The sequence below is a fragment of the Podarcis raffonei genome, chromosome 4 (assembly GCF_027172205.1).
Source record: "Podarcis raffonei isolate rPodRaf1 chromosome 4, rPodRaf1.pri, whole genome shotgun sequence".
Taxonomy (NCBI): Eukaryota; Metazoa; Chordata; class Lepidosauria; order Squamata; family Lacertidae; genus Podarcis; species Podarcis raffonei.
The window spans coordinates 68,065,487-68,092,381 of record NC_070605.1 but is presented as its reverse complement, the minus strand read 5'-3'; the positions used below and the strand labels follow the sequence as shown (position 1 = coordinate 68,092,381).

Below are 26,895 nucleotides of genomic sequence, written 5' to 3'. Positions count from 1 at the left end.
CCCAGCCTCACAAATTGCAAAATAAGGCCAGGGTGTTTTAACCAGCCAGAGGTGGAACAAACCAGGGCTGCTTTGGAGCTCTCCAAGGTCCTGGCCTTGCCTGCTCTCCAATTGGACTTCACTTGGCCTGGCCATTTCCTGCTTCCTCTGCAACCCTCAAGCTCTTGAATCATCTGAAAAGACCCACAGCGAAGCCTGGAATCATAGAATTGCAGAGTTGGAAGGGATCCCGAGGGTCATCTAGCCCAACCCTGTGAAATACAGGAATCTTCTGCCCAAAATGAGGGGGGTTGTTCTTGTTTTTATTTTGATTATGTATTTCATGTTTTTATATTGTGATTTTATTCTTTAACTGCCCTGAGACCTGTGTATATAGGGTGGTATACAAATTTAATAAACAACAACAACATGGGGCTCAAACCCACAACCCTGGGATTAAGATTACATATTCAAGTAACACTATCATTGGACCAATGACATTAGAGCAATATTGTACTAAAATGTATTATTTTTGTGATCATTGCACTATCCAAGAATCACACTTTATAACTATGGAGATTGAAAGGCTGCCCCTTTGAAGTTTGATAGACTGCAAGAACATTAGCTGAAATGTTATACTTGAAGGATCAAAACAAACAAATAAGGGAATTGGTCAGAGTTTCTGAAATCTCCCTGGGAAAAACAAAGGACGAGAGTTCCCACCAAGTAGCACAACTGTTTCAACCTATACAATATAATTACGTTGCAGCATTTTACAATGGCAACATGAGCCTTCCAGCTGTGGAGCTATCCAGCTGCAGCATGAAGAGCAAATTATTCTAAGTGACATTTTTATCACTAAGTGGACAGTTTCGCTGATGCTTTGTCCAAGTATTGCTAATGTGCTTTCACATGTCTGACTGATTTACTGGTCCCCAGCCACATTTCATCATAAAGTCTCCCCAAGCGACAAGTATCAATTCAGTCTCCCTCCCCTTCTTCCAGGTGTGCTCAGACATACAGTCAGTCTTTAAATAACAGACAGGTTGACAAGAATGAATGAGGTGTCACACAAAAAACCAAAACAGGATCTGGAGTGAATAAAAGAAATATTAGCCTACGATGCCCACTGGAGCCTGTCACTGAAAAAAATGTAACCACTACAAGCATGTCTTATTTTACTTCAGAAAGGCCTCTCAAAGACAATGAACACATTTCATTTTTTCTTCAGACAGAAGCCATGACAGAGAAACACACTAGACATGACAAATGTCTGCCCCGTTTACATATAAAGGGACGGCTTGGGGGAGGGGTTTTGCCCTTTGTACAAAATGGAGCACATAAGGGAGCAAAGCTCACATACAGCTTCGTTCACTTAGTATAGGGGGGAGCCAACAGCATGCCCTCCAGATGTTTCTCCAACTGCCATCAGCTTCAGTCAGCATGAGCCTTGGTCAGAGATGTTGGGAGTTGTAGTCTGGTGATACCTTGAGGGCACCATGTAGTCTCTTAGTAGGGTACAGACTCGGGACGTGGGTGGCGCTGTGGGTTAAACCACAGAGCCTAGGACTTGCCAATCAGAAGATCGGCGGTTCGAATCCCCGCGATGGGGTGAGCTCCCGTTGCTTGGTCCCTGCTCCTGCCAACCTAGCAGTTCGAAAGCACGCCAAAGTGCAAGTAGATAAATAGGTACCGCTCCGGCGGGAAGGTAAACGGCGTTACCGTGCACTGCTCTGGTTCGCCAGAAGCGGGCTAGCCACATGACCTGGAACCTGTACGCCAGCTCCCTCAGCCAATAAAGCGAGATGAGCGCCGCAACCCCAGAGTCGGTCACGACTGGACCTAATGGTCAGAGGTCCCTTTACCTTTACCTAGGGTCCAGCCTAAAAACAGAATGCCTTGGTTAGCCGCTGATGGGACAAAATGATGGATTGCAACAGGTCTTTACCCTGATGTCCTCCCCCCTCTCGCCCAAGACCATGGACTGGTCCATCTCAGCTGCTCTGTAGCCTCTATAGCCTCCAGAAATTGCCTCCAGTAGCAGAGATGATGATGGCATGTCAGAGCAGAAGCCCAGTATTGAAAGTGCAATTATTTGCCTGGCAAAGTGACGCCTCCCATCCTTAAGCTGTACCTTTGCCGAAGATGCCATACTTGTCATATGCTCTGGTTCAAAGATCTCATAACATGCTAGGTAAGGGGAGTAGAGGCTGCTCAGTTTGGCGCCAGCAGCCACGGCTGAAGGACAACTTATCCTGTCTCCTTTGCTCCCCTGCTAACTGGAACACCTTGAGTCTGGAGAATGTTGAAACACACAGCTGTGGTGGTGGGAATGGAACACCTTTTCCTAAAACACAATCTGAAATGGCAGCCATTTCCCACATCCAGATGTAGAGTGTCGAACAAAGTGACAAGCCACTCTTGATGCTATGGCTAGGAGCCGTCCTTATGTAGAAACAGAAACTTGTACACTAGCCCTTAAACTTTTGGCTCAGCTACAAACTGACTGGACTACAGAAGGAACAGGTGTTTTCTCCTCTTTCTGTGTGTGTGTGTGTGTGTGTGTGTGTGTGTATTCTTCCCCTCCTGCTTCCCCATCAATCTCAATATGGAGCAAAAGTCCTCAGATGCCTGTGGCAAGGCAGCTCTGAATCATCTGGAACACATTTCCTAATAAACCTCAAACTACAACGTTTGACAGAATTAGATAAACATCATAATATCCATTACCGGCGCTATTTAATCCAATACAAAAACTCCGTTCAAATCTGAAGTTTAAGATTAGTTTCTAATTGTATTTTGCGACGCGCTGCAGCATTCTAAAACAATTAGCTACATTCAGAAAGTACATTAAACTTGGCAAGGGACTGAAGGCAAAAGTTGAAGGGCAAAGTTATGGTAGCGAGGAACAAATGTAACAGCTCTCTTTGGAGAAGTAAACACACACTCGCAAAATAAATCTGATTTGGGGAAGATCAGGCAGCTTCCTGTCTCAAATGCACCTTGCTGTCTCTTCTGCAAGGAAAGAGCCATTTTCACTGGAGAGGAAAGCAGCAATCATAGTGACATTTGTAACTGAATATATGCATGGACAGATGTTGGACTATGTATGGCCCAAGGTCCAGTTCCCCACACAGCCATAATGTACATCAGGTGACCTTGGACTCAGCTTGCTTTAGTTGACTATTGTGAAAATGAAATAGAGGGGCACAAACAATGTGTGTTGTATCATTTCCTTAAAAGAAGGGTGAGATTAAAAAGCTAGCAAATATGGGGCTTATTGCTATAATACTAGCAGGTAGCGCTGTGGTCTAAACCACAGAGCTTAGGGCTTGCTGACTGGAAGGTTGGTGGTTTGAATCCCAGTGATGGGGTGAGCTCCTGTTGCTTGGTCCCAGCTCCTGCCCACCTAGCAGTTCGAAAGCACGCCAAGGGCAAGGAGATAAATAGGTACCGCTCCGGTGGGAAGGTAAACAGCGTTTCCGTGTGCTGCTCTGGTTTGCCAGAAGCGGCTTAGTCATGCTGCTTCTGACCCAGAAGCACATGACCCAGAAGTTGTCTGTGGACAAACGCCGGCTCCCTCGGCCTATAGAGCGAGATGAGCCCTGCATTCACGACTGGACCTAATGGTCAGGGTAAAGGTAAAGGGACCCCTGACCATTAGGTCCAGTCGTGGCCGACTCTGGGGTTGTGTCGCTCATCTCGCTTTATTGGCCGAGGGAGCTGGTGTACAGCTTCCGGGTCATGTGGCTAAGCCACTTCTGGCGAACCAGAGCAACACACCGTAACACTGTTTACCTTCCCACCAGAGAGGTACCTATTTATCTACTTGCACTTCGTGCTTTTGAACTGCTAGGTTGGCAGGAGCTGGGACTGAGCAACGGAGCTCACCCTGTCGCGAGGATTCGAACCACCAACCTTCTGATTGGCAAGTCCTAGGCTCTGTGGTTTAACCCACAGCACCACCCGTGTCCCTACTATAAAGTGGCAGATTGTCACATATTTCTGATGAATTCTACCTTCAAAACTGATTTAGCTAATAGCTGGCAAGTTCTGATGTGGTTTAATCACATAGGATGGGCAGATCATGGGAGAAGTTTCTGTGAGAGCATGATTCAAATTTTAAACTCATTTAAGAGTGGCGTGGGACTGAGCCACTGGGCAACATCTGTTGCAGAAAGATAGGGATTCAACAGGTTATCTTGTACAAAACGGCAGATAACTAAAAGTCTGTATCCAGCCTCTGTTTCGCCCAGATCCCTAACCTTCTCTGTCTGTGTGTGCATGCAAAATGTTGTATCCAATGGTTAATCTTGGTGTGACAGCAGGGGATGCAAGGTGTGATCTTTGCATTTTTGTATGTTTGCTTTGCTGTTGTTGCTGGTTCAGTTTTAAATTAATTATTTGTATTCTACGCATTGTGACGGCTTATAGTTTTTAGCAATGAAGATTTTATTCATTCATGCATGCATCAGTTCTGCAGACAAGTTCCTATAAATAAACAGCAAAGTTTATGCTAAGGTTACAAACTAGAAAAGCCCTGCTTCCTAGTTCCATGTTTCATCTTCTGCCCAGGGGACAGAGGGGGGACTTTTTATTTCTAACTCAAACCTGCTGCCTGGTGCTGAGGATATTTTGGTGTAGAGTTAAATTAACTGCCTCTCTAATCAGTTAACACAAGCATTAGAAGTCAGAATTCACATTTTCTCTGTTTATTTTTGGAGTGAAATTCTATGTTCCATTTGTTCTGTGAATAAACTTAACTTTTTGGTTAAAGTAAACTGGCATGTTAATCTGGTTCTTCTTAGAACAGATTCTAATTTAAACTTGACTGGAATCCAGGATCTGGCTTTTGAAGACTGCTGTTGCCTCCCACTTGTCTCTCCTGGAATCTGAAATGTCACTGTAACATCCAAATGCTTAATTTCTGGATTATATATAGCAGGCTTCCAGAATTTGGACTGTGGTCTAGCGCAGAAGCACATTTTGCTACACAATCGGATCCCCTGGGTGGCATTGTGACAGCATCACCTAATAGTGGGGGCATTAGATATACAACATTAGGGAAATCTAACATTAGGGAGATATTAAACATTAACATTAAATATATATGCTAACATCAGTGCATGGATAGCTCAGTTGGTTAGAGCGTGGTGCTGATTATGCCAAGGTTGCAGGTTCGATCCCCGTTATGGGATGGCTGCATATTCCTGCATTGCAGGGGGTTGGACTAGATGGCCCTCAGGGTCCCTTCCAACTCTACAATTCTATGATTAAAATATTTAACATTAAAATGTAGAATCTCTCTCGCTTACTCACTCTCAGACACAATTTTTTTTCAAAATAAATGTCTCTTCTGAATGAGATAAAAACATAAGGAGGTATTCTTTCACATCTTGTAAAAATTGTTAGGCCACCAGGTCTCGGGAAGGGGATAGTGGTGAATAATAATAATAATAATAATAATAATAATAATTTATTTACACCCTCCCCATCTGATGAGGCCTGTTATCTGCCTCTTTATTTCTTCTCCTTTTTCAAGGAATCTATCATTTCCATGCTTTTTAGCTCCATTTTTAATAAAGGCAATACATGACTATAAAAGAAAAGGAAGCATAATATGTCTCATGATACGAAGCAACAAATGAGAAACAGGCAATTGATATAATCTAATCTAGGATCTTAAATGTTTGGACAAAACAGAGTGCAGTTCGATCTTCCTCTCATAAAAACCAAACTACAGTAAAATCAGCAGCTGGGAGAAAGCTGGACTTTCCTGGGAAAAGAGAAAGCGCAGGAAACAGAAACAGGATTTCAAGGTTACGGGCCAAGAGTGGGGCTCTGACAAGAAATCTCAGAGGGAGGGAATGACTTTTCCTGAGAGGTGCTCCTGGCAGTAATATCACTTGCTCCCCTCGCCAACAGCTGTTCTTACAGGCTCCCCTGAAGGAAGATGGAAGGGAAGAAAAATTACAGGAGGCCCTTAAGGCAGCTGCAGACACTAGCAGAGCAAATCCATAAAAAGGCCAAGCTTAGAAAAGACACTGATGGTAGGAAAGTCCAGAATCCTGAGGAGAATTGTCTACTGCTCTCTGCAAGGAGCCATCAACATGAAGCCCCCCTCAGTCCCTAAATATAGCATCTGCCCCAGCCATTTGCCAACCTGTTTAAATTACGTTTTTGCTTGTTTCAGAAATGACGCTTCCATGTATCTCAGCTCTGCAAAGCATAGCCAGTGGAATTTGTTCGCTGTCTCTTACATTAATTGGGTAGCCTGAGCCCAACACAGTATTTGGGGCCATGCTATTTCCTTACTTAAAATAAAGCATGGTGAATTTCCTGCCAAACTATCTGTTGCCATTAACGCCCCCCCCCCGGTTGTTCAATGGCTTTGGTAGCAAAAAGTCGTGTGCAAATTTTATTTATTTATTTTTTTAAAGCAGATACCCACATTGGTAGAAGTTATAGCAGAAAAAATACTGAGAAGATCAAGAACAAATGCCATAGCGCTATGCACTGAAGAAAGGCAACATAATTTGCAAAAACTTTCTGGGTATCCCACTGTGTGATATGGTGAGGCAAGGCAAAGCCCAAATTGGGCGCAAGACAAAGCCAGGTTCAGCCTGGACACAAGGCAAGACAAGGATCAGATTGGATATACTGCAGGGCTCAGTTGTCCTGCAACCTACAGTTGCTCCAGAAAGGAACACAATGAAAAAAGCCCTTATATAGCAGCAGCAGAAAGTGATATCTAATTGTTAGCCCCACTCGCACTGCGAGGTGCTGCTGTACTAAAAAGGGTTAAACCACAGAGCCTAGGACTTGCCGATCAGAAGGTCAGCGGTTCGAATCCCTGCAATGGGGTGAGCTCCCGTTGCTTGGTCCCAGCTCCTGCCAACCTAGCAGTTCGAAAGCACGTCAAGTAGATAAATAGGTACCGCTCCGGTGGGAAGGTAAACAGCGTTTCCGTGCGCTGCTTTGGTTCGCCAGAAGTGGCTTAGTCATGCCAGCCACAGCCCACAAGCGGCTTAGCTGTAGGCCGGCTCCCTCGGCCAATAAAGCGAGATAAGCGCCGCAACCCCAGAGTCGGGCATGACTGGACCTAATGGTCAGGGGTCCCTTTACCTTTACCTTACTGCAATGGAGCAGGGGAGCCTCAGGTCTTCTGTTCAGCAAATAAGCAGCCTTCTATTATGTTTTTGATTTTAATCTTGCTCGATTTAATATGCAGAAAAATCAAAGGCAAAGAAAATTCTTAGGTTGAGCATAGATGTGTTGAAAGTGAGGCCACCCATCATTAGAGAACTCTGCAAGCTTCTGCCAGTGTTTTATATTCCTTTCAGTTTTAAGAACTTCTCGGCAAATCTAAGAGGGCTATTTTGCTGTCTCGTGTTCTTTATAACCAGCATTTCTGAATAGCTTCACAACAGAATGCTGGATACATCTGACAGGTGCAATAACCCGGAAAAATGACTTCATGCTCTTCATAAACAGCCTCTGGGAAGTCATTTAAACACAACCACAAAAAGTCTCCTGCAGGTTAGAATTACCAGTTCTGCAAGGAACAATGAGAAAGAGTTGCCAATTTAAAGCAATAATGTAAGCTATTAAATAATTTTGAATACGGTGGTGGGAGTGAGAATCACCGGATGTAATGTCTTATACTGCAATGCTATGTACATCGTCTACTTCAAGATCCTACTGAATTCTACTGGGATTACTCCCAGGTAAGTGTGTGCAAAACTGCAGCCTTATTTCCTTACTGGAAAAACAACAACAACAAGAAGAAGCAAATGGATGAGGTCTGCTGGGAAGGAATCATTTTGTAGCTTTCTAACAGTTGTTTCCACACTTTGCCCGCGGTATATGACTCTCTACAGCGCAATGATGTAAATAACTTGGCATATTGTAAAAGCTCAGCTAAGCACGGTTAGCACAGCTAGTTTGGGGGCCATCTAGGAGCCTAGCACATGATGTGAATTACAAAGGGTTGGAAAGCACTTGAGAAGAATTCAAAGAAAGAAAAGAAAAGCTGTTTGAAGAGAGAGGGAGAGAGAAAAAAGAGTGGGTTTGGTGGAGGGAGGGGGAGAGACACAACACATCCTTATTGGAGTGCTAAATCAGGCACAGGGTTTCAGGAGTTGCCAGTTTAAAAAATGCTTCACTGTCAAAGTTGGGAGTCGAGGCAGCGCACAGAACTGAGGCTGCAGTGTATAGAAGCCCACAGGCTGTCAGAATCTGAAGAGGTTCCTGGAGTGAGGGCGGAAAGCAGGAAGGAAGGAATGAAAAATATTTTAAGGCCAATTATTGTTCTTTTTTCTTTACCCTTGACATCAAAGAATATGAAGTAGGTTTTTTAAAAGGATTATATTCAGTCTTGACCACACCTCTCAACCGCTTGGGATTTTCCAGAACATTCCATGGGCACAGACAGCAAACCATGTATTAAGTCATAATGCATCACTACTAATGGGCAAACCCACCACACTCCCAGTCAGAATTAACATTGATTGGGAATTGGGAAGATAGTTCTCCCCCACTGTCTCCTGAAAACCCCAAACGAGGTCCACAACTCTGGATTTGTTCTGGAGGTCTTGCTGCAGGGTGATGAGGCCAAGGTCAACAGGCCTCAGTACCTGTCAAAGCACCTTAAAATTTCTGGACTGCCCTCACTTTGCACATATTACTAGGAAAGTGGGCAATGAGCAGTGGTAAGTTGCACAAAGAGGGCGGGGTAGATTTTAGGGATGCAAAAGAACCAGAGTCATCCCAGCATTTGCCCTCATTGGGATTACAGATAGCTCCGCCCTGCCACAGGCTTCAACTTCAACTTTCGAACTAAGCACAGTTCTCCACTGTGTCCAAACGTAGGAGCTGAAGTTAGCTAACAAACTATGATTTCAAACCATGGTTTGATCACCATCACCTAACTGCACTTAGAAGTAAAATTTCTGAGTTCTAATGCTATGAGGAACTGTGCTTAGTTCAGAAGCAGAAGTGCATTCTTTTTAGAGGAAACCATGGTTGGCTGAACCAGGCCAGGGCCAGTGTGCTACTAAAAATCAATGAATGCAGAGTGAAGAGGCTAGAGACTGTGGATTGAGACTGGGACAAATAGGCTGAGGGCTTGAAAGAACAGGACAAACGGACAGAGAAATATCCTCATTCTTATTGTTAAGTAAAGAAGTGAGGAAAGGCTCCATGGCCAGGTGCAATAAGCTCCACCCCCAGTTGCCATTCTCGTCACTCTCTATGAGTTTGGCTCCTGTGATCATAGAGGTTTCCTGCCTTTTCAGAACCTTTTCCAGGGTTATAAAATGTGCAAGGATTCCTCCACAAGCACAGGAGGTTCCCTGCTTCAGACTATCCCTCCCCCCCGCCACCTCCTCCAGCCAATGAGCATGGGAGAACTGTAGATTACAGTGATGATGTCTGGCATTTTTCTTTCATCTTTTTAAACAGTCTACAGTTCCATCAATATCAATATATATATTACGAGGGGTTTTCTGCAGAGAATGAAAGACGAAGCACGATAATGCGGTTATCGCATTTGGCCTAATCAAATTCCGCCCTGAAATTTTGTTCTGCTTAAAAAACTGCACTCTGCAAAATCAATAGCTCTATGTAATTAAAGGCAGTGTTGGTGTATCTCTTCCACACACCCAGGTCTCAAGGGGCTGAGCGGGGGCACCACTCAGGCTATAATAGAGTTGGAAAGACACTCTTCCTCCTCCATCTCTGCTGTTATTCTTAATAGACACTCTAGTGGCTGAAACGGCTGCTGAGCAAGGGACTCTTGTTAGCCTAGAAAACAGGCGCTGCATTTTGTGAATGCCTCAGTATAAAACACACAAGGGAATCATGATTTTCTTCACATGGTAAAACTACGCCAGTCAAATAAAATAAAAAACTCTCGAAAGCCCTTTTAACCCCAAGGCATTTTAACAAACTATTACACAGAGAAGATGCTACTGATTTGTCTAAAGGCTTCCTCTCCCCAAATACAGCACAGTTCTGATTATGAAAGTGGAATATAGTTGGGTTGGAAAGAGAGAAAGCCAACTTCCTGCAGTACTCAGAGGTTAAAGATGTGCTGGAATCAAGCCAAAGGAAGAAAGAAAGAAAAGCAAATGGCTGATCCTTATTATAGGTTACGTCAGGGCTTCCTCCAGACTTCCAACAACACAGCCAGGAATTTCCATTGGGCTGCTCCAACTATCTGCTAAACTTAACCTTAAAAGTGCCAGATTCATATGTCTATACAGTGGTACCTCAGGTTATGAACTTAATTCATTCCGGAAGTCCATTCTTAACCAGAGGTGTGCATTCCCTATATAGGCCTCCCGCGGCCCCAGAAGCGGATTGCGTTCGTATCCCGGGGCAAAGTTCGCAACCCGGAACACCTACTTCCGGGTCTGTGGAGTTCATAACCCAAAGTGTTCGTAAGCAGGACTGTTCGTAACCTCAGGTACCACTGTATTAACAAGTACACTGACAGCACCTTATGGCTTTCAGGCTCAGCCAAGAAGAAGAAGAAGAGTTTGGATTTGATATCCCGCTTTATCACTACCTGAAGGAGTCTCAAAGCAGCTAACATTCTCCTTTCCCTTCCTCCCCCACAACAAACACTCTGTGAGGTGAGTGGGGCTGAGAGACTTCAAAGAAGTATGAGTAGCCCAAGGTCACCCAGCAGCTGTATGTGGAGGAGCAGGGAATCAAACCCAGTTCACCAGATTATGAGTCCACCGTTCTTAACCACTACATCACACCGGCTCTCAGAAGACCCTCAAGAAGGGGGGTTTTCTAGGAATATTTCTGCCACGGTAAACAAACTGAAGAAGCAGTTCTGCAGGCAGCAAAAAGACGTAAGGTAGATGGTGGGGTGGCATAAAAGAAAAAAAGAAATGAACTAACATGGGGCTCCTTTTAGTGGTAGACTGATAGAGGTGCACAAATTCAGATTCTGAATTCCAGTGCCATTAGATCAAAGACTTCAAGAAGGGGTGGGATTTCCTAATGGTAGGGTTTTTTCTCCCAGAAAAGCCCACTAGGCCAGTTCTGCCTCTCTCTGCCTCTCTCCTTTAACATGCCCTGCCCTGCCCTGCATGTAAACCTAAACAAAGGTGCAGCTTTGTGTTGCAGATATAGGTCAACATCCGCGCGACACATTTAAAGATGGGAATTGCAACTCTGTGAAGGTTCTCCGAAAAACTCACAGCACTCTTAGCAAATGACCACTCCCATAGGGGATGCTATGGGCAGCATTCAACTAACTGCTCCCGGCGGTTGTGGGAAAACACAGAGCAGATTTAGGGGTGTGCACATGGGGAGGAGAGGGGGGCAGATTATTCACCTTAGTGCTACATTGAACACAACCTAATAACTGTTAAAAGTGCTTCGAGAGCACTTTGAATGTATGGTGTGGATATAACCACGATCTGGGGCTTGAATCCAACATTAGTTGTACTTAAGAGTAGACCAATTAAATTAGGCCCATTCATTTCAGTGGGTGTACTCTGAGTAAAACTTAAGTGAGCTAGAACCCTTGGACCAGAGAGATCCAAGCTCCTCAGACGAGGTGGGATTTTTACAGTATGCCCCTTGGACGTGTTTGACCTGCTACTGAATTGCTCAATTTGCTTTAAAAGTTATTATTCTGGACTAAAGTTATTATTCTGGACTATGGACTACGCAGAATTAGACAAATTAACAGGAAAGGTTCGAAACCGACGAGATCACAAGTTTACCGAGGACTGGAGTAAATTTGTAGACTATATGAAAAGCATATGTGATGTACAAATAACGTTTGTGGGTTTACAGGAAGCTTTGTGAAGAAATAAGTATTAGAAACGTTGTAAAAAAGAGAACAAGGGAATAGGTTTATTTAAAATAAAAGGCAATGTTAAATTTAGAATGGCGGATAGAAGATTTGGAAACGGAAGATTCGCGGATGAGCTGAAGGAAGTCAAAAATATGTATCTGTGACAATATTGAAAATGTATGTTTAAAATTTTATATTGGAAATTGAATAAAAATATTTTTTTAAAAAAAGTTATTATTCTGGGCTGAGCTGCTACTAGCGCTTTATTGTTATCTTGTTGTTATTTACTTTCCAGTGCTGTTTTTCATGGTATTTTATTGAGATTTGCATTTTTCATCAAACATTGCCATTTTACTATTTTGTATGTGTGTAAGCTGGCTTGTGAGGGCTTGGCCCTAAAAGGCAGCCAAAAACCGATCACTAAATAAATAAATAAATAAATAAATAAATAAATAAATGTTATAGATCAAAGAAAGAGAGAAGGGAGTAGCTGTATTAATAACATGGGGAACATGGTCGAAGGCACTTACGCAGCTCTTCCCGGTGCTTCTCTGTTTGCTCAAAATACTGGCGGAGCTCTTCTGTGATCTCCATGTTGCTCAAGTCACATTCGATATCCGCTTCGTCTTCGGAGTCGGTGTCTGTTTCGGAATCGCTTTCCACGACCCCTCTGCCTGTGGCATTACAAGGGGCATGTTGAGACCCGGGAGGGAGCCTGGGTTGGCTCCCTCGTGTGAAAGCAGAATAGGACCCGGTCCTCAAGGGCTCCCCTTCATCCCAATCAGAGTAGCGTCCACTGGGAAGACTTTCAGACGGAGGAAATGGCAGATTGTACAAGGACTCCATGGCTTTCCTGTAAGCATATCGGTGCCTGCTCATCCACTCCATGGCTTGGTTGTAATGCTTCCAGTATCTCACATAGACATTTTGGGAATACCATGGTCCTTTCTCTTGAGGCACTGAATCCCCCTAAGAACACGGGCAAAGATTTAAAAAAATCAATTATTTCTACAGTATGTCCTCCGTCTCCCAAGTAATTCATGCAGCCCATTCCTGCCCTAATTCGGAAAGCGATGCAACTTTCTGCCCTACTAATAGCTTAGTTGCAAGAACATGGCTCTTAGGTGGTTATCACCTTAAGGTGGTTGGTAAAATATTTTGATTTATAAGGCACTAGCAGCTTTGCACCAATCCTAAGATCACCTAAGTTGACAGAAGCCCCCAGGAGCCTGAAATCAGGTAGCTTACTAGCTCCAAGTGGATAAGAGATAAGGCCACAGGTTGTGCTTGCTCTGTGTCTACTATAACTCTATCCTTAAAGTAAGGGAGAGCATTTCCCTTGATTCATCCAAGCCAGAAGAGAATCACTCATGTAACTAGGGTATCCTTTTGCTCCTTGGCCACCTTCTTCTATTCAAGGCAACCTACAATTAAATCCAGCATTTGTTAACAGAGAAGAATCAATCAAATGTGCAACCTCCTTTGCCTGTGGAAAAACCCATCTCTAATCAGCAAGATACAACGTGCAACAGTTCAATAAAGTATTAATCTCTCTCAGTCAACACACACTTGTGAACCTGGCTGCACAAACTCGACCCATTTGCTTAAGCCGAAAAGGATGCTCAAATAGCTAAACAGCGGTGGGGCGAGAGCTAAATGGCGTGTAGAGATCCCTCAAGCATTTAAGCTGACAAGAGATTTAGCAAGGCAATCTAGTGTCTCTTCCCTCCACTATGCAGATGACCTGGGGGTCTCTAACTGAAGAGACCCCCATGAATACCGTTTCTCTCTCCCTCTTTTTCAAAGGAGAGAAATCATGTGAACAAGTCCTCCAAACTATTAGCGTTGGCATGGAAGATGACATGCCATGTCGTCTGTGTGTGGGGTGTCCTGCTCCTCCATCAAGTGAAGGCAACATGAACCAAGACACTGACACCCCCTTCCTACTAGGCACCCCCCCAAAAACCCCCAATTCACTACTATGGTGAGAAACATTGCACTCTTATTTCAACATGAAAAAGCTGTCAAGATTAACTTGAGGTCATGAAGCAGCCCCGAGTCTCCGTGCTTTATGAATATACATTTTGGAGGCAAAATCCTGAACGCTTCAGAATTTGACAGGATTGACTTCTGCCGCGCGAGTATTCCGCCCTAAACAATTAAGAATAAATGAATTCCAAAAGCCTAATTGTATTTACTCTTGCCATTCAGTTTTGACAATGAGTCTTAAGAGTTCAGTCTCCTTTTGTTTATGGCTAGTTTCACTTTCTGGTTCCCATGGACTAATAGGACGCACTTTTTTGTGTCAGACATACTTGAATACAAGTAGAAGTCTCCCCCTCCCCTCCCAGCCCATCTCTGAAAGGCTTTGGTGGGGGAGGGGCGGAGCCCTAACAATGGGCTTGATATGCATCCCACTGAAGTCAATGGCAACATTCCCATTATTTTAATGGCACTGGACTGCTCCCAATGGCCTTTGGAAACCAGCTTTTAAGAACAAGGGCAAATAGCTCCAAATTATTTTTATATGCAACTTTTAAAATTAAAAAGTTCACGCATTCACAATTTTGTATATATTTAAAATTTCAGAAAATAATATTGGGAACATCAGGACTTACAGTGCAGTCCTAACCATGCCAACTCTTGTTTAATTTAATGGGGCTTACTTCCTTGTTATAACTGCAGCCTTAGCTGTAGAAGCCCCACTTATTTCAGTGGGTCTAATATTACGTATTACCAAGTCTGGATCTAACTGAATCAATTCGGTTCCGGGTTTGGTATACCACATTCTGGATGAAAATAAAATGCCAGGTGGTGATTGTACCATTCAGAGCATCTGGTAGAATTGCATCTCAGAATTTTATCATCTCAAAAAGTACATGGATCGCTGTGCATTTGAAAGTGACCCACATCAAATGTCCACTAGCTTAACCTTTTCCCTAACGTGCTACCTTTACCTATGTAGCTCTGAATTAGTCACATAGCCAAGTCAAGACAGTATCCATTTTGAAAGCAACTGCACTATATTTTAATAAGGTTTGCTAGCTTTACTCACTGAATTTTTAAGTATACATCACCAATAGTTTTAACAGTTTTGAGTGGCTGTTTACACTCTCTCTCTCTCTCTCTCTCCTGCTCCGCTGCAAGGCAATGCTGAAGCCCAAAATATTATCAGCTGTTCTTTTTAACCAAACTGTTTCTCAAGCGGATCTTGGTGGCGACTGCAGCAAAGAAAGTGGAATACAGCTGGCTGATTTGCCTAGCTGTTGTTAATTTAGGAGAGGAACACAAAGGATCGTTTCAAGTAGTCAGAATTGTGATTCTGATGCTTAGCCAAATACTTCTTTTAGGGGGAATGAGGGGAGGAGGAGGAAGGGGAGGAGGAGAAGGGGTAGAAGTGACCCTGGGAAACCTCAGAATGCTGTAGGGAATGTTAAGAAGACTAGGTGTTTAAAAACATTTAAAAGCGGGATGAGAGAGAGAGAGAGAGAGAGAAAGAGAGAGAGAGAGAACTATAAAGCCCAGTTGAATCAATTATATCATACATTGCATCAGTTGAAACAATTGTATTACACATCACCACCATCATCAGGCTGTTTCCAATTGGGTCTCTTCACTGGCTCTGTAACCCAGATGAGGTTTCTGTTACTGGAAAGTGATTTTCACTTTCCACCTCTTTCCTCTGCAGTTCCCTCTCAAAATCCGCTCCAGAAGATTGGGGAATGTGGCGCTGTGGGTAAAAGCCTCAGCGCCTAGGGCTTGCCGATCGAAAGGTCGCCGGTTCGAATCCCCGCGGTGGGGTGCGCTCCCGTTGCTCGGTCCCAGCGCCTGCCAACCTAGCAGTTCGAAAGCACCCCTGGGTGCAAGTAGATAAATAGGGACCGCTTTCTAGCGGGAAGGTAAACGGCGTTTCCGTGTGCGGCTCTGGCTCACCAGAGCAGCGATGTCACGCTGGCCACGTGACCCAGAAGTGTCTCCGGACAGCGCTGGCCCCCGGCCTCTTGAGTGAGATGGGCGCACAACCCCAGAGTCTGGCAAGACTGGCCTGTATGGGCAGGGGTACCTTTACCTTTACTTTTTATGGCAGGTGGCACAGAGAAAGGGGCACTATGCAGAAATCGCCTTCCTCTCTCCTTTTGGCTCATAGAAGCTTCCACTGGATCAAAGAGCCTTCCATCAGTGGAGGAACTCAATTGGGCACAACCCAAATCATCATCACCACCATCTTCTTCATCACAACATATGGCCTTCCTGAGCTGTATACAGCGGTACCTCGGAAGTCCAACGGAATCCATTCTGGAAGTCAGTTCGACTTCCAAAACCAAGGAAGCTCCTGCAGCCAATCGGAAGCCACGGAGGACGTTCGGGTTCCAAAGAACGTTCGCAAACCGGAACACTCACTTCTGGGTTTGCGGCATTTGAGAGCCAAAACGTTCAACTTGCAAGGTGTTCGGGATCCAAGGTAATACTGTGTATTATGCTTGCAGTGCTACCTTTCACAGACCTCTTATTTCGAGAATCTCATGTCTTAAGATGTATGCAACATAACACTCATGGTCTTAGGTCTGTGCATTTCTTATGCCAAAAATAGCATTTTGCTCCCACTCCTAGTCTCAGCTGCTTCCTTATTTACCCTGCAAGAAGCAGCCAAGTGTCATTTAGGGAGACACATGAATGCGTGGAACAGAGCTGCAAACAAACAAGTGTTTGCAAACACAATTACTAATTCCTAATAGGGGTTGTCTGAAGCTTCTTGTCAATTCTACACTGGGGGCAAACCTGTGAAATGGCCTCAATGGAGTGAAGGGAGAGGAAGATTCCTCAGTTAGGGCTTCCAAGGTTTGGGCTTCCTCAGGTCTGCCTGAGCTCAACTTCTCCTTGATAATATAGGAGGGGGCTTTATCCATCCTCAGAGTCTTTCCTCCTCCTATATTTCTGATTCCTCTACATACAGGTACACCACCTACATGACTCAACTGTTCTCAGCAGCGCATGCACTTCTTCACATAGAATCAGCACCATGGACTCTATAACCAACTGCTATCCATGTATTGCAACTATTCGCTGCCAGCTGCCCAGAGGCATTTGTGTTTTGCAGCACCACTCAAATGCTGTAGGGATAAACACAGAGACAGAATCCAACAAATGTTTGTTGGGTCCCAAAGGCCCACCCGCCTCACGCCCCATTTCTCTTTCCTCCAAATCTGCCATGATGCCCTCTTTATGCTTAACCATTCTAAGCAATCTGAGCACATGTCTTTATTATGAGACAAAGCTTTAAAATGCTTGTTTGTTACGGAAGGACTCACTGGTCACCCCTTTTCCCCATTAAACACACACAAACAAATCGTCCCTCAATTAAAAATGTGCCTGTGATCCCCCACAAAAATAACAACAATACTCTACAAAATTATTCTCTCATATATATATAGAGAGAGAGAGAGAGAGAGAGAGACCCAAAGAGTTCAAAAGTGCTTACGACCAGGCAATCAAGTGTAGTAGGACTGCAACACAAAATAATATGCCACTGGGGTTAAAAAGCAACAACTTGTGCTTGAAGTAGCTGCCTTCTATGCTTGTCATCAGCTAATTAGCAGCTGAGATATCAGGTTATCTTGACAGGCTGCTCTGTTGTGTGTCTCTCCCTATCACCTCCTTTGCACAAGGCAATATGATTTGTAAGTAGCCCTATGGTGGTATTGGGCAAGAGATCAGCCAACTTGGCCAGAGCTACTGAGAGCTGTGTGGTAGAAGGATCCCATCCAGGCTATTCTGGCTTCTTCTCCTTTCTCACACTTCAGAGGGCCTTTGACAAGGTAGCCTATACATATGTAAATATCAATTTTAGTAACAATGGATTCTAAATACAGAGGTTCTCCTGTGTTTTAACCTTTCGTAAGGTGCTTCGAGAGGTTTCGTAAAAAGCGCTGAACGAACAACAACAATATATTAATGTGGATTTAGGTACCACAGCACACAATTTGAATACCAAACTGATACATGCCAAAGACCATCAATAAATAGAAAGGATCTTACCATGATCTATGTGAATGTGCACCAGCGACCGATACAAACTAAAAGACAAGAGGAAAATAAAAAGGTGAAGAAATCAAATGTTTACATAGAGACGAGTACAAAATTAAGCCTGTAGCCAGTTAGGTTTTCAGATTCAACTCAAGGTGCTTGTTTTGATCTTTAAAACGCAAGAAGGTTCAAGGTTAAGGGGTGGACTTTGGTAATATGGAGCCCTGAACGAGGACAAGATTTGATGCCCTCCCTGTTCAGGCCTTCTGTTCTGCACATACTCTCAAGTGCACTACGGCGTAGTTGTGGCAACTCAAATCGCCCAACTGACCAGGGCCTAACTCTGAGTAGGTGCCCATATATACAAACAATGAGGGGTGTGCAATACTGGCCAAATGGGGTGCAAGCAGGAACTCCAATTATCCTTTGCAGCAAGATTTTTTCCATCGCTAAAGCCCAGTGGATCTGAATGAAAGGAGATGAGTGATAACAGGATTGCGTCCATTCATCTGAAATGCAAATTAGGACACCACTACAAGGCAGCACAAAGGCACAGCTAGCACAATTGTACAGCTGAGAAAGAGCGAGCAAGAGAGAAAGAAAGGGAGAGAATGATCATTACTCACTCACCCTTTGCCGCAAAAGGTGTTGGAAGTTCATACACCCTTGCCGACAGACTACTACTCGCATGGGGAAAGATCTGGAATTTCTCAGGCCCCAAGATGCTAAGGAGATGGAATTTACAGTCATTCTCCCTAGTTTTCAAGGGAAGCAGAAAAAGCCTACAGGAATACTAAGCTGGCGGTGATTATTAACAGAAGACTGCAGAGACTCTGCTGCACTCAGAGCCTGCAGATCTGTAGCACATTAAGCTCCAGTTCCATTTTGTATGTCCCAAACCGTTCTGTTTCCCATGCTCCAGCTCTTTTAAAGTTTGTCCATGTCTCTCATAGTTTATACATGCTCACTGAATTTCTTTAATATGACACATCTGGTCTCTGGCAAGGTCGCTGTTATAAGTATAACAAGGTCCCTTTCCCACATGTAGGATACAGAGTCTTTTGTATTTGCCTTTCCTGTTTCCTGACTATTCTTAGGGTGGCATTCAACTAAGTTTGACTCAGAGTAGACCAACTGAAGTTAATGAACACTAAATTAGGTCCATTAATTTCAATGGGTTCTACCCCGAGTAAAGCTTAGCTGGCCAAGTATCTTTATTAATAGGCTGACTGCCTGAATCAAAACGAATCACCTCTGAACTGTCCCAGTTATATGCAGAGCTGTTTCAGACAAGGGCAAATGTTTTCCCCTTTTCATTTTGCATTTTGACAAACTGGCAGCTTGACGGGAGCGAACATAACTGTGGACTCAAAAGTTCAATTTGTGAACAGCTGCTGGTTGTTGAAGCCACTGTGTGCAGGACCTCTGGATTTCCATCACAAGGTGGCACCAAAACTCTATGAACTGGGGGTGCTGCTTGTCTGAGTTCATTTTATAAATCCAGGGTGGGAGCTGATGGAAATCCAACACAGATTTTCCATCCCTAATGTAAATGAAAATATTATCTCGTCCCATGTGGATTCTTATTATTATATATTAAAGTTCTTTACTGCCCTTCACCGGAAGATTACAATATATAAATCTGCAATATAAAAAACCACAAAAATACATAGCATAATAACAAACAAAAACTAAAACCCTCACAGTTTAAAAGGCCATAGATTGTTTAATTAGTCAAAGGCCTGGGAGAAGAGGAATAATAATGATAATAATTTATTATTTATACCCTGTCCATCTTGTTGGGTTTCCCCAGCCACACTGGGAGGCTCCCAACAAAATATTAAAAACACGATAAAACATCAAACATTAAAAGCTTCCCAATATAGGGCTGCCTTCAGAGATCTTCTAAAAGTCAGATTGTTGTTTATTTCCTTGACATCTGATGAGAGGGCATTCCACAGAGTGGGAGCCACTACCGAGAAGGCCTGGTTCCCTGTAACTTTGCTTCTCAAAGGGAGGAAACCGCCAGAAGGCCTTCGGTGCTGGACCTCAGTGTCTGGGCAGAACATGGGGGTGGAGATGCTCCTTCAGGTATACTGGGCTACTCACAAAATGTTTCTGCCTGGCACCTAAAGGTATGTAACTAAGGCACCAGGTGAGCCTCTCAGGGGAGAGTATTCCACAAACGGGGAGCCACTGAAGAAAAGGCCTGTTTTCGTATTGCCGCCCTCTGGACCACACGTGGAGGCACACAAAGGGCCTTAGATGATGACTGCAGGGATATGCACCCACACATACATCACAGAAGACCAGATCAATGAGTTTCCTACAGTAGTAGATCCCAAACTTCCCACCTGCCCCCCCCAATTGTTTTTGCTGAGGCTTGTTTTAATTTTTTTTTAACCTGTGGTAGGTATTTTAATGCACTATGCTAGATGCTGTATGATTTTTAATTGCATTTCTACACAGATGCTGTGGGCCACCTGAATGAAACTTGCGAGCAACTGGTGGTCCATGGACTTCCGTTTGGGAACCCCTGACCCAGAGTATCCTCCTCAAGTTCAGACAGACAAAAAGGCGATACAGCGCCATAAAAGCAAGAAGCTGATAAGGGCAGTTTTTGTCCACTCTTGGTGGCTGAAGCCTGGATACATTGCAAAATATTAAGGGAATCTGCTGTGCCAGAACACTATAATACAAATGCAATTAACCCAGTGGCAAAAGTTCTCATTGTTTTACACACTTAATCCTTCCTCTAAGCAACATTTCCTCCATCCCAGCTGATTGCCACTGTTGCAAAACCATAAACACCAACATGGGGCCTCTCAGGAATTCATGACCCTGGCAAGGGAACGTGTTCTGTAGCTTTATGGAAAAACCACCACATTCCTGAGAAGTGGAATTGTGGCTTACGAAGTCTTGGCTGTGCTTAATGGGGATAGAGAAAGAGAGAATAGATTAATGGCAGAAAGGGTTCAGATTACTAATCTGTTTCAGCCACCATGATGAGAACAAGGGATTTGGTTTAAGAAAAGAGGAACAAATTCGTAACAAATTGGAATAACTCCTCCAGCATAAACTGCAGAAAATAGCATTTTACTAGTAAACAAAGTCGCTGAGGCAATTTAAAAGCTCTACTCCAGATTATGCAGACATCAGAAGTCTCTGACCTTTTCCCTCAGACTAGAGAGGTGGATTCCTCACCCAAATGTCGACTTTTTGTCCCTTATAAAAACAGAAAAACCACACAGAGTGGTGGACTTTCATTCACCATTATGGTTTCTATAATTGCTAGCATTTGCTAGAAAAATCTGATTCATCTTCTAAGTGGCTGCTCTATGTTAATAATGCTTGGGATTTAGATCTAAATCAATGGAGGCTCTAAGAAACTCTGTTCTGCCTCAACATTCAGCCTTACCCTGCATTTCTGCACAAGTTAATTCTGATGGTAAATGTAATCAATTATCGCATGCATGCAAATCCCCAAACGTGCATGAAACTGCTACATCCAACAGCTGCGCCAATTTAAACCCTGTACAGCTTTAAATCCTGTGCAGATTTCATTTCTCATGTCAGAAAAGTTAAGTCTGTTCGTCTCAGCATGACATGACTGCACATAACATGTATTTAAAAGGAAAACCAGGACCAAAGTGACCCAAATTTTGAATAAAGAAAAGTTGAACCATGCAATATGTCACACACTTTTTTGGGGGGGAGGGGCAAGTGTGCAGATATGTATTTGGGTAACTCATTTTGCTTGTTAGCTTTGAGGAGGGGCAAGTAGTTCAGGCTACTGAAACACTAGCACTGGAAATCTGACTCACAGAAGCACAATCCTATGTATGTCTACTCAGAAGTAAGCCCTGGTGTGTTCAACAGGATTTATTCACAGGAAATTGGGTACTGGAGTGCAGCCTAAAGGATGAACTGTAGCGATGAAAACCTCAAAATATACTGGCAGGTATCTGATTAGTAAATGAAGTTAGGTTGGTTGCATTGTCTTCTAGGATATTACCATATTTATGGTCATTTTCTTGGTTTTTTGAAAGACATAAAAGGGGGAGGGCAGGACAGAGAGAATGCAGTGCTTTCTTAACTGGAAATTAAAATGTTACCTAGATCCCATATTTCTTTGATATGTGGGCTTATCAGCAGTAAGGACCAGAAAGAGGATACTGTAGTACCTCTGGTTATGAACTTAATTCATTCTGGAGGTCCGTTCATAAGCTGAAACTGTTCTTATCCTGAGGCGCGCTTTCGCTAATGGGGCCTCCAGCACGTGATTTGCGTTTGCATTCTGGGGCAAAGTTTGCAACCAGGAGCAGCTACTTCCAGGTTAGAGGAGTTCATAACCCAAAGTGTTCATAACCCATGGTAAAGGTAAAGGGATCCCTGACCATTAGGTCCAGTTGTGGCCGACTCTGGGGTTGCGGCGCTCATCTCGCTTTATTGGCCAAGGGAGCCGGCATACAGCTTCCGGGTCATGTGGCCAGCAGGACTAAGCCGCTTCTGGTGAACCAGAGCAGCGCACAGAAACGCCGTTTACCTTCCCGCCGGAGCGGTACCTATTTATCTACTTGCACTTTGAAAGCATTCGAACTGCTAGGTTGGCAGGAGCAGGGACTGAGCAATGGGAGCTCACCCCGTCGCGGGGATTCAAACTGCCGACCTTCTGATTGGCAAGTCCTAGGCTCTGTGGTTTAACCCACAGCACCACCTGCGTCCCAATTGTACAGTGGTACACGAGGTATCACTGTACAATTGTTCCTAGCCAAAAATTTTCACTTAAAAAAAATAGCAGTTGCCCCATGTCAGCTTCAGTCTATTTTCCCACCAACTAGGTTAGTGATTTATATTTAATTATTGCATTTATATGGCACTTTTTCTCAGAGGAGCTCAAGGCATGATTCCCCCCCCTTCCCATTTTATCTTCACAACAACCCTGTGAGGTAGGTTAGGCAAAGCGACTGGGACCGGCCCAGGGTCACCCAAGTGAGCTTCATAGATGAGTGGGGATTTGAACCCTGGTCTCCCAGGCCCTAGTCCAACGCTCTAACCACTACAGCAGAGTTATTATGCTAAGACCAAGACATAAAATGTGCGTAATAATAGAAAATATATTATGCCACCCGCAAGAAATATACCAAACACCATTTCCTGAATACTGGATTTCTAAATAAATAAACAAGCAACCCCTGCCCTGGAAACCAACCATAAACAGTTCTGCTCAATGCATGGGATGTTTACATAAACATAAGTAGCACAATAAAGCAAGCACCTCAGTTTTAAAGATTTGTCACTTACAGTAGACTTGCCAGACTCCATGCCCCACAACACCTCTGACTTTATTTTTCATGTCATCTACTTAGGGTAATTGCATTTTTAACCCACCCTTCCACCAGGGTGGCTTGCAACCGTTCTCTCCTCACCCATTTTATATGTAACTTCGCCCAGCGAGCTTCAGGGTTGAATACAAATTTGAACCTGGCTCTCCAGTCTCAGTTCTGTAATCTAGCCACGGCATCACATGTTGTTCTCAATATATGCCAGCAATAAATTAACAGCTGCCTAGGAGGCAGACGTCCACCAGGGGTAGCTTTCTCCTAGCCAAGCAAGTCTTCACGAGAATCGGTATCATATACAGTGGGCTGCTTAATTTTTTAAAAAAATAATACAGCACTTCTGTTTATAAACCAGCTGCCCAATCTTAATCCCCTTCACCTTGAAGAGTAGAAGGCAAGAAGGCCTCAGGTGCATCCTTGCTATATTTTGCGAGTATTTTGAGGGCAGCAGCCCAGAACAGACCACCTTTCCTCAGCTGGGTACCCTTAGCCATGGCTCATCTTGGCTGGGAAAGGCTGCTGTGGCCAAAGTTAGAGATTAGACGCCCAAATGGTCTGGCTGGGTCTCTAAGGCAAGCTTCCTCAACCTCGGCCCTCCAGATGTTTTTTGGCCTACAACTCCCATGATCCCGAGCTAGCAGGACCAGTGGTCAGGGATGATGGGAACTGTAGTCTCAAAAACATCTGGAGGGCCGAGGTTGAGGAAGCCTGCTCTAAGGCATCGCGCGCCCTCCCATTAACTCGGGGAAGCGAATTCCCAGGTGGCTTCGCAGTAAACGGGGCGATGGGAACAGGATGCGGGAAAGATCCCTCCCGTCGGCCAGAGCACCGTGGGCAGCAGGGCACCTGCCCTTGGGAACTCCTGGTCTATTTCTCCGCTGAGGTGCTTCAGGCGCGGCACCGGCAAAGCCCCCACCCCCGCTGGCCACCCAGGAAGCAAAAGTAACCGGCTGGGATCGGGGCAAACATACTTCGGGCGCAGGGCGCGCAGCAAGAACCGAAGACCGCGCCGCGCCCGGCTCTTACTTCCTGCAGGCGGGGAAAGGGAAGAGGTGGAGCCTCGCTGCTACCGGGAAGCCAAGCGCCCGAGCTGCGTCTCTTTCGCGGGGAGAGGGCGGCATCTGCTGGATCGGAAGCGAGTTAACGCTGTGCCTGGAAAGAGAATTGGCTGCCTGTGCCTCATGCTTTTAAAGCACGTTCAACGCAGGCGCCCACCCACCCCACATTCTGGGAACTGTAGTTTGCCCAGGGTGCTGGGAATTGCAGCTCGGGTAAATTACAGTTCGCGCGCGCGTGTGTGAGCTTTTAATACATTGTGTTTTAATGCCCTAACCCGCCTTAACAGTGAAACGCAGGTAATTAATAATAATAGTAATAATCATCTCCAGTAAGTATGACCAACAGGCAGGAATTTGTAGTCATACTTACCCAATGGTAAGGCTTGGTGTCTGTGTGTGTGTGTGTGTGTGTGTGGGCGCACACACACTAAACAGTGTCATCGTGTGTCATAACTTACAAGGTATGACTCCCAGAGGACAATACTGTAGCTGGAAGGGAACACACACACAAGAAAGCTCAGAAAGACTGAGCCAAACAGGAATGGAGATGAAGCCAGTGGCGTAGCGTGGGTTGTCAGCACCCGGGGCAAGGCAAGTAATTTGCGCCCCCTAACCCGTGGATTTGCGCCCCCTAACCCCCAGAAGTTGCGCCTGGTGCGGCCGGCCCCCCTGCACCCCCCACACTACGCCACTGCTGGTGAAGGCGCTGCAATTGTGCGTAATTGCGCGGCGAGGTAAAACCAGAGTCCCGAGAACAATAAGCGAGGCTGCCACAAACCCCCGAGGGGTATTTAGCTGGAGGGTCGCCGCCGCCCGAAAGAGAAGCAGCCGGAGGGCCCCGGAAGAACCCGGCTCGGAAGAATCCTCGCCACAGAAGGGCGACTGGCGATTAGGAACTGCGCTAGAGGGAGCGTGACTATCTCTCCAGAGGGAAAGGCCGCAAAGGGCGCCCCACATGCCGGTCAAGGAAGGCTCCCCTCCTCCAAAGCAGACCCGATCCAGGCGGCTCCATAAAGCTCCTGGAGAGAGGCGGGGGGGGCGCGGAGAGACAATGCCAAAACTCAGGGGGCTCCTTGAGCAGAGACACTTGCGGCAGTTTAAGACAATTGCCAGAGATGAGCCCCGCAGGGGGAGGCAGGGTCCTCTATCACCCACCCCAGCTGCCCTTCTTGTATCTACAGCCAGTTTGGCAGGGGGCGGTGGAAGGGTCTGGAAGGAGCGGGGACCACCGCGGAGCACACATACCGGGAGCTGGAGAGGCGAGGCCCAGCGTGATAAGCCGAGAAGGGGCCAGCCCGGAAGGCGCAGCTTCACAGCCGAAGCTGTCCTCGGCTTGGGGAGCCGGAGAAGTTGTCGGGTCAGGGCCCTGTCGCAGGCCTAGCCGCTCCCGGGATCGGGGCCGCCAGCTCAGCGCTGGAGCCGAGGGAGCCCCCAGGCAGGCCTGCGAGCAAAGGCAGAGCCGCCGGGCGGTGGCCACTTCTGCAAGGCGGCCGGAGAAGCGGGGACCCCCTCCCCTCCCCGCGTCCCCCCCCACTCGCTCCCCCCTCTGAAACTTTGCTAACACTTCCGCGCTGAGCCTCTGACAATAGGGGCGGGCCGAGGGCACGACGCGGCTGGGCCCTCTGGACTCGCGCCCCCCCCAGATGTTGCGCCCGGTGCGGCCGGCACCCCTGGCACCCCCCACGCTACGCCACTGGATGAAGCTATCTCACCCATCACCAGTGCTTTTTTTCTGGGGGGTACGCATACCCCTAAACATTTTGTGAATCTAAGTTTGGCCCCATTGAGGGGCAGTATTTCAATATACATTTTTTTTAGAATAAAAGCACTGCCCATCACAATGACAAAAGGCAATCCTCACTATTGCCACACTTCACAAAGCTGTGCATAGGAATGAGAGAGGAGTTCTGTTCCATAACTGTTCAGAGATTCCTGCACAACCGGGGTCCTATGTGACACCAAGCGTGAGACAAGTGGTTGTGGCTTGGGAAAACCACTTTGTGAGCCGAATTAGGATCCCTGATGGGCGTAATTAGGACTGGGCTGGAGGTTCTTCACTCCTGATTTAATATGTGCAACATTTGTACAGTTGGTGGCGCTGTGGGTTAAACCACAGAGCCTAGGACTTGCTGATCAGAAGGTTGGCGGTTCAAATCCCTGTGATGGAGTGAGCTCCCGTTGCTCGGTCCCTGCTCCTGCCAACCTAGCAGTTTGAAAGCACGTCAAAGTGCAAGTAGATAAATAGGTACCGCTCCGGCGGGAAGGTAAATGGCGTTTCCATACGCTGCTCTGGTTCACCAGAAACGGCTTAGTCATGCTGGCCACATGACCTTGAAGCTGTCCGCCAGCTCCCTCGGCCAATAAAGCGAGATGAGCGCCACAACCCCAGAGTCGTCCACGACTGGACCTAATGGTCAGGGGTCCCTTTACCTTACCTAAACTGCTCTTGGGGTGATATTCTCTGATGAACTAGAAAATGAACCTATGGCTAATTTCATGTGTATAACGAGGAGCGTGAGAAAAGGAAGCACACACACAGAGAGAGAAACAGAGAAGGGGCCCATCATCCATTCTTGGTTCTGACTCCACCCACTACCAGCATATTCCCCTTGATAGATTAACCCCCAAGGGACTGTGGACCTGCCCACTCCTGTTTTAGTCTAGTTAGTGA

At 45.5% G+C, this 26,895-nt stretch overlaps 1 protein-coding gene across 2 annotated transcripts in view; it reads right to left on the bottom strand.

Annotated features, from left to right (window-relative positions):
• Positions 1-24,236, bottom strand: part of GEMIN8 (gem nuclear organelle associated protein 8) — a 41,039-nt gene extending 16,803 nt beyond the window's left edge. The window contains exons 1-3 of one of the 2 annotated variants that reach the window (XM_053387208.1): positions 24,138-24,228; positions 17,837-17,874; positions 12,331-12,769 (exon numbers count right to left, since the gene is read on the bottom strand). In XM_053387208.1, the coding sequence (XP_053243183.1) occupies positions 12,331-12,769; positions 17,837-17,839 (442 nt within the window). In that variant the 5' untranslated portion in view covers positions 17,840-17,874; positions 24,138-24,228. Of the gene's footprint in view, positions 1-12,330; positions 12,770-17,836; positions 17,875-24,137 lie in introns of both variants that reach the window. The other variant, XM_053387209.1, reaches the window with a different exon arrangement.
• Between the last annotated feature and the right edge of the window lie 2,659 nt (positions 24,237-26,895).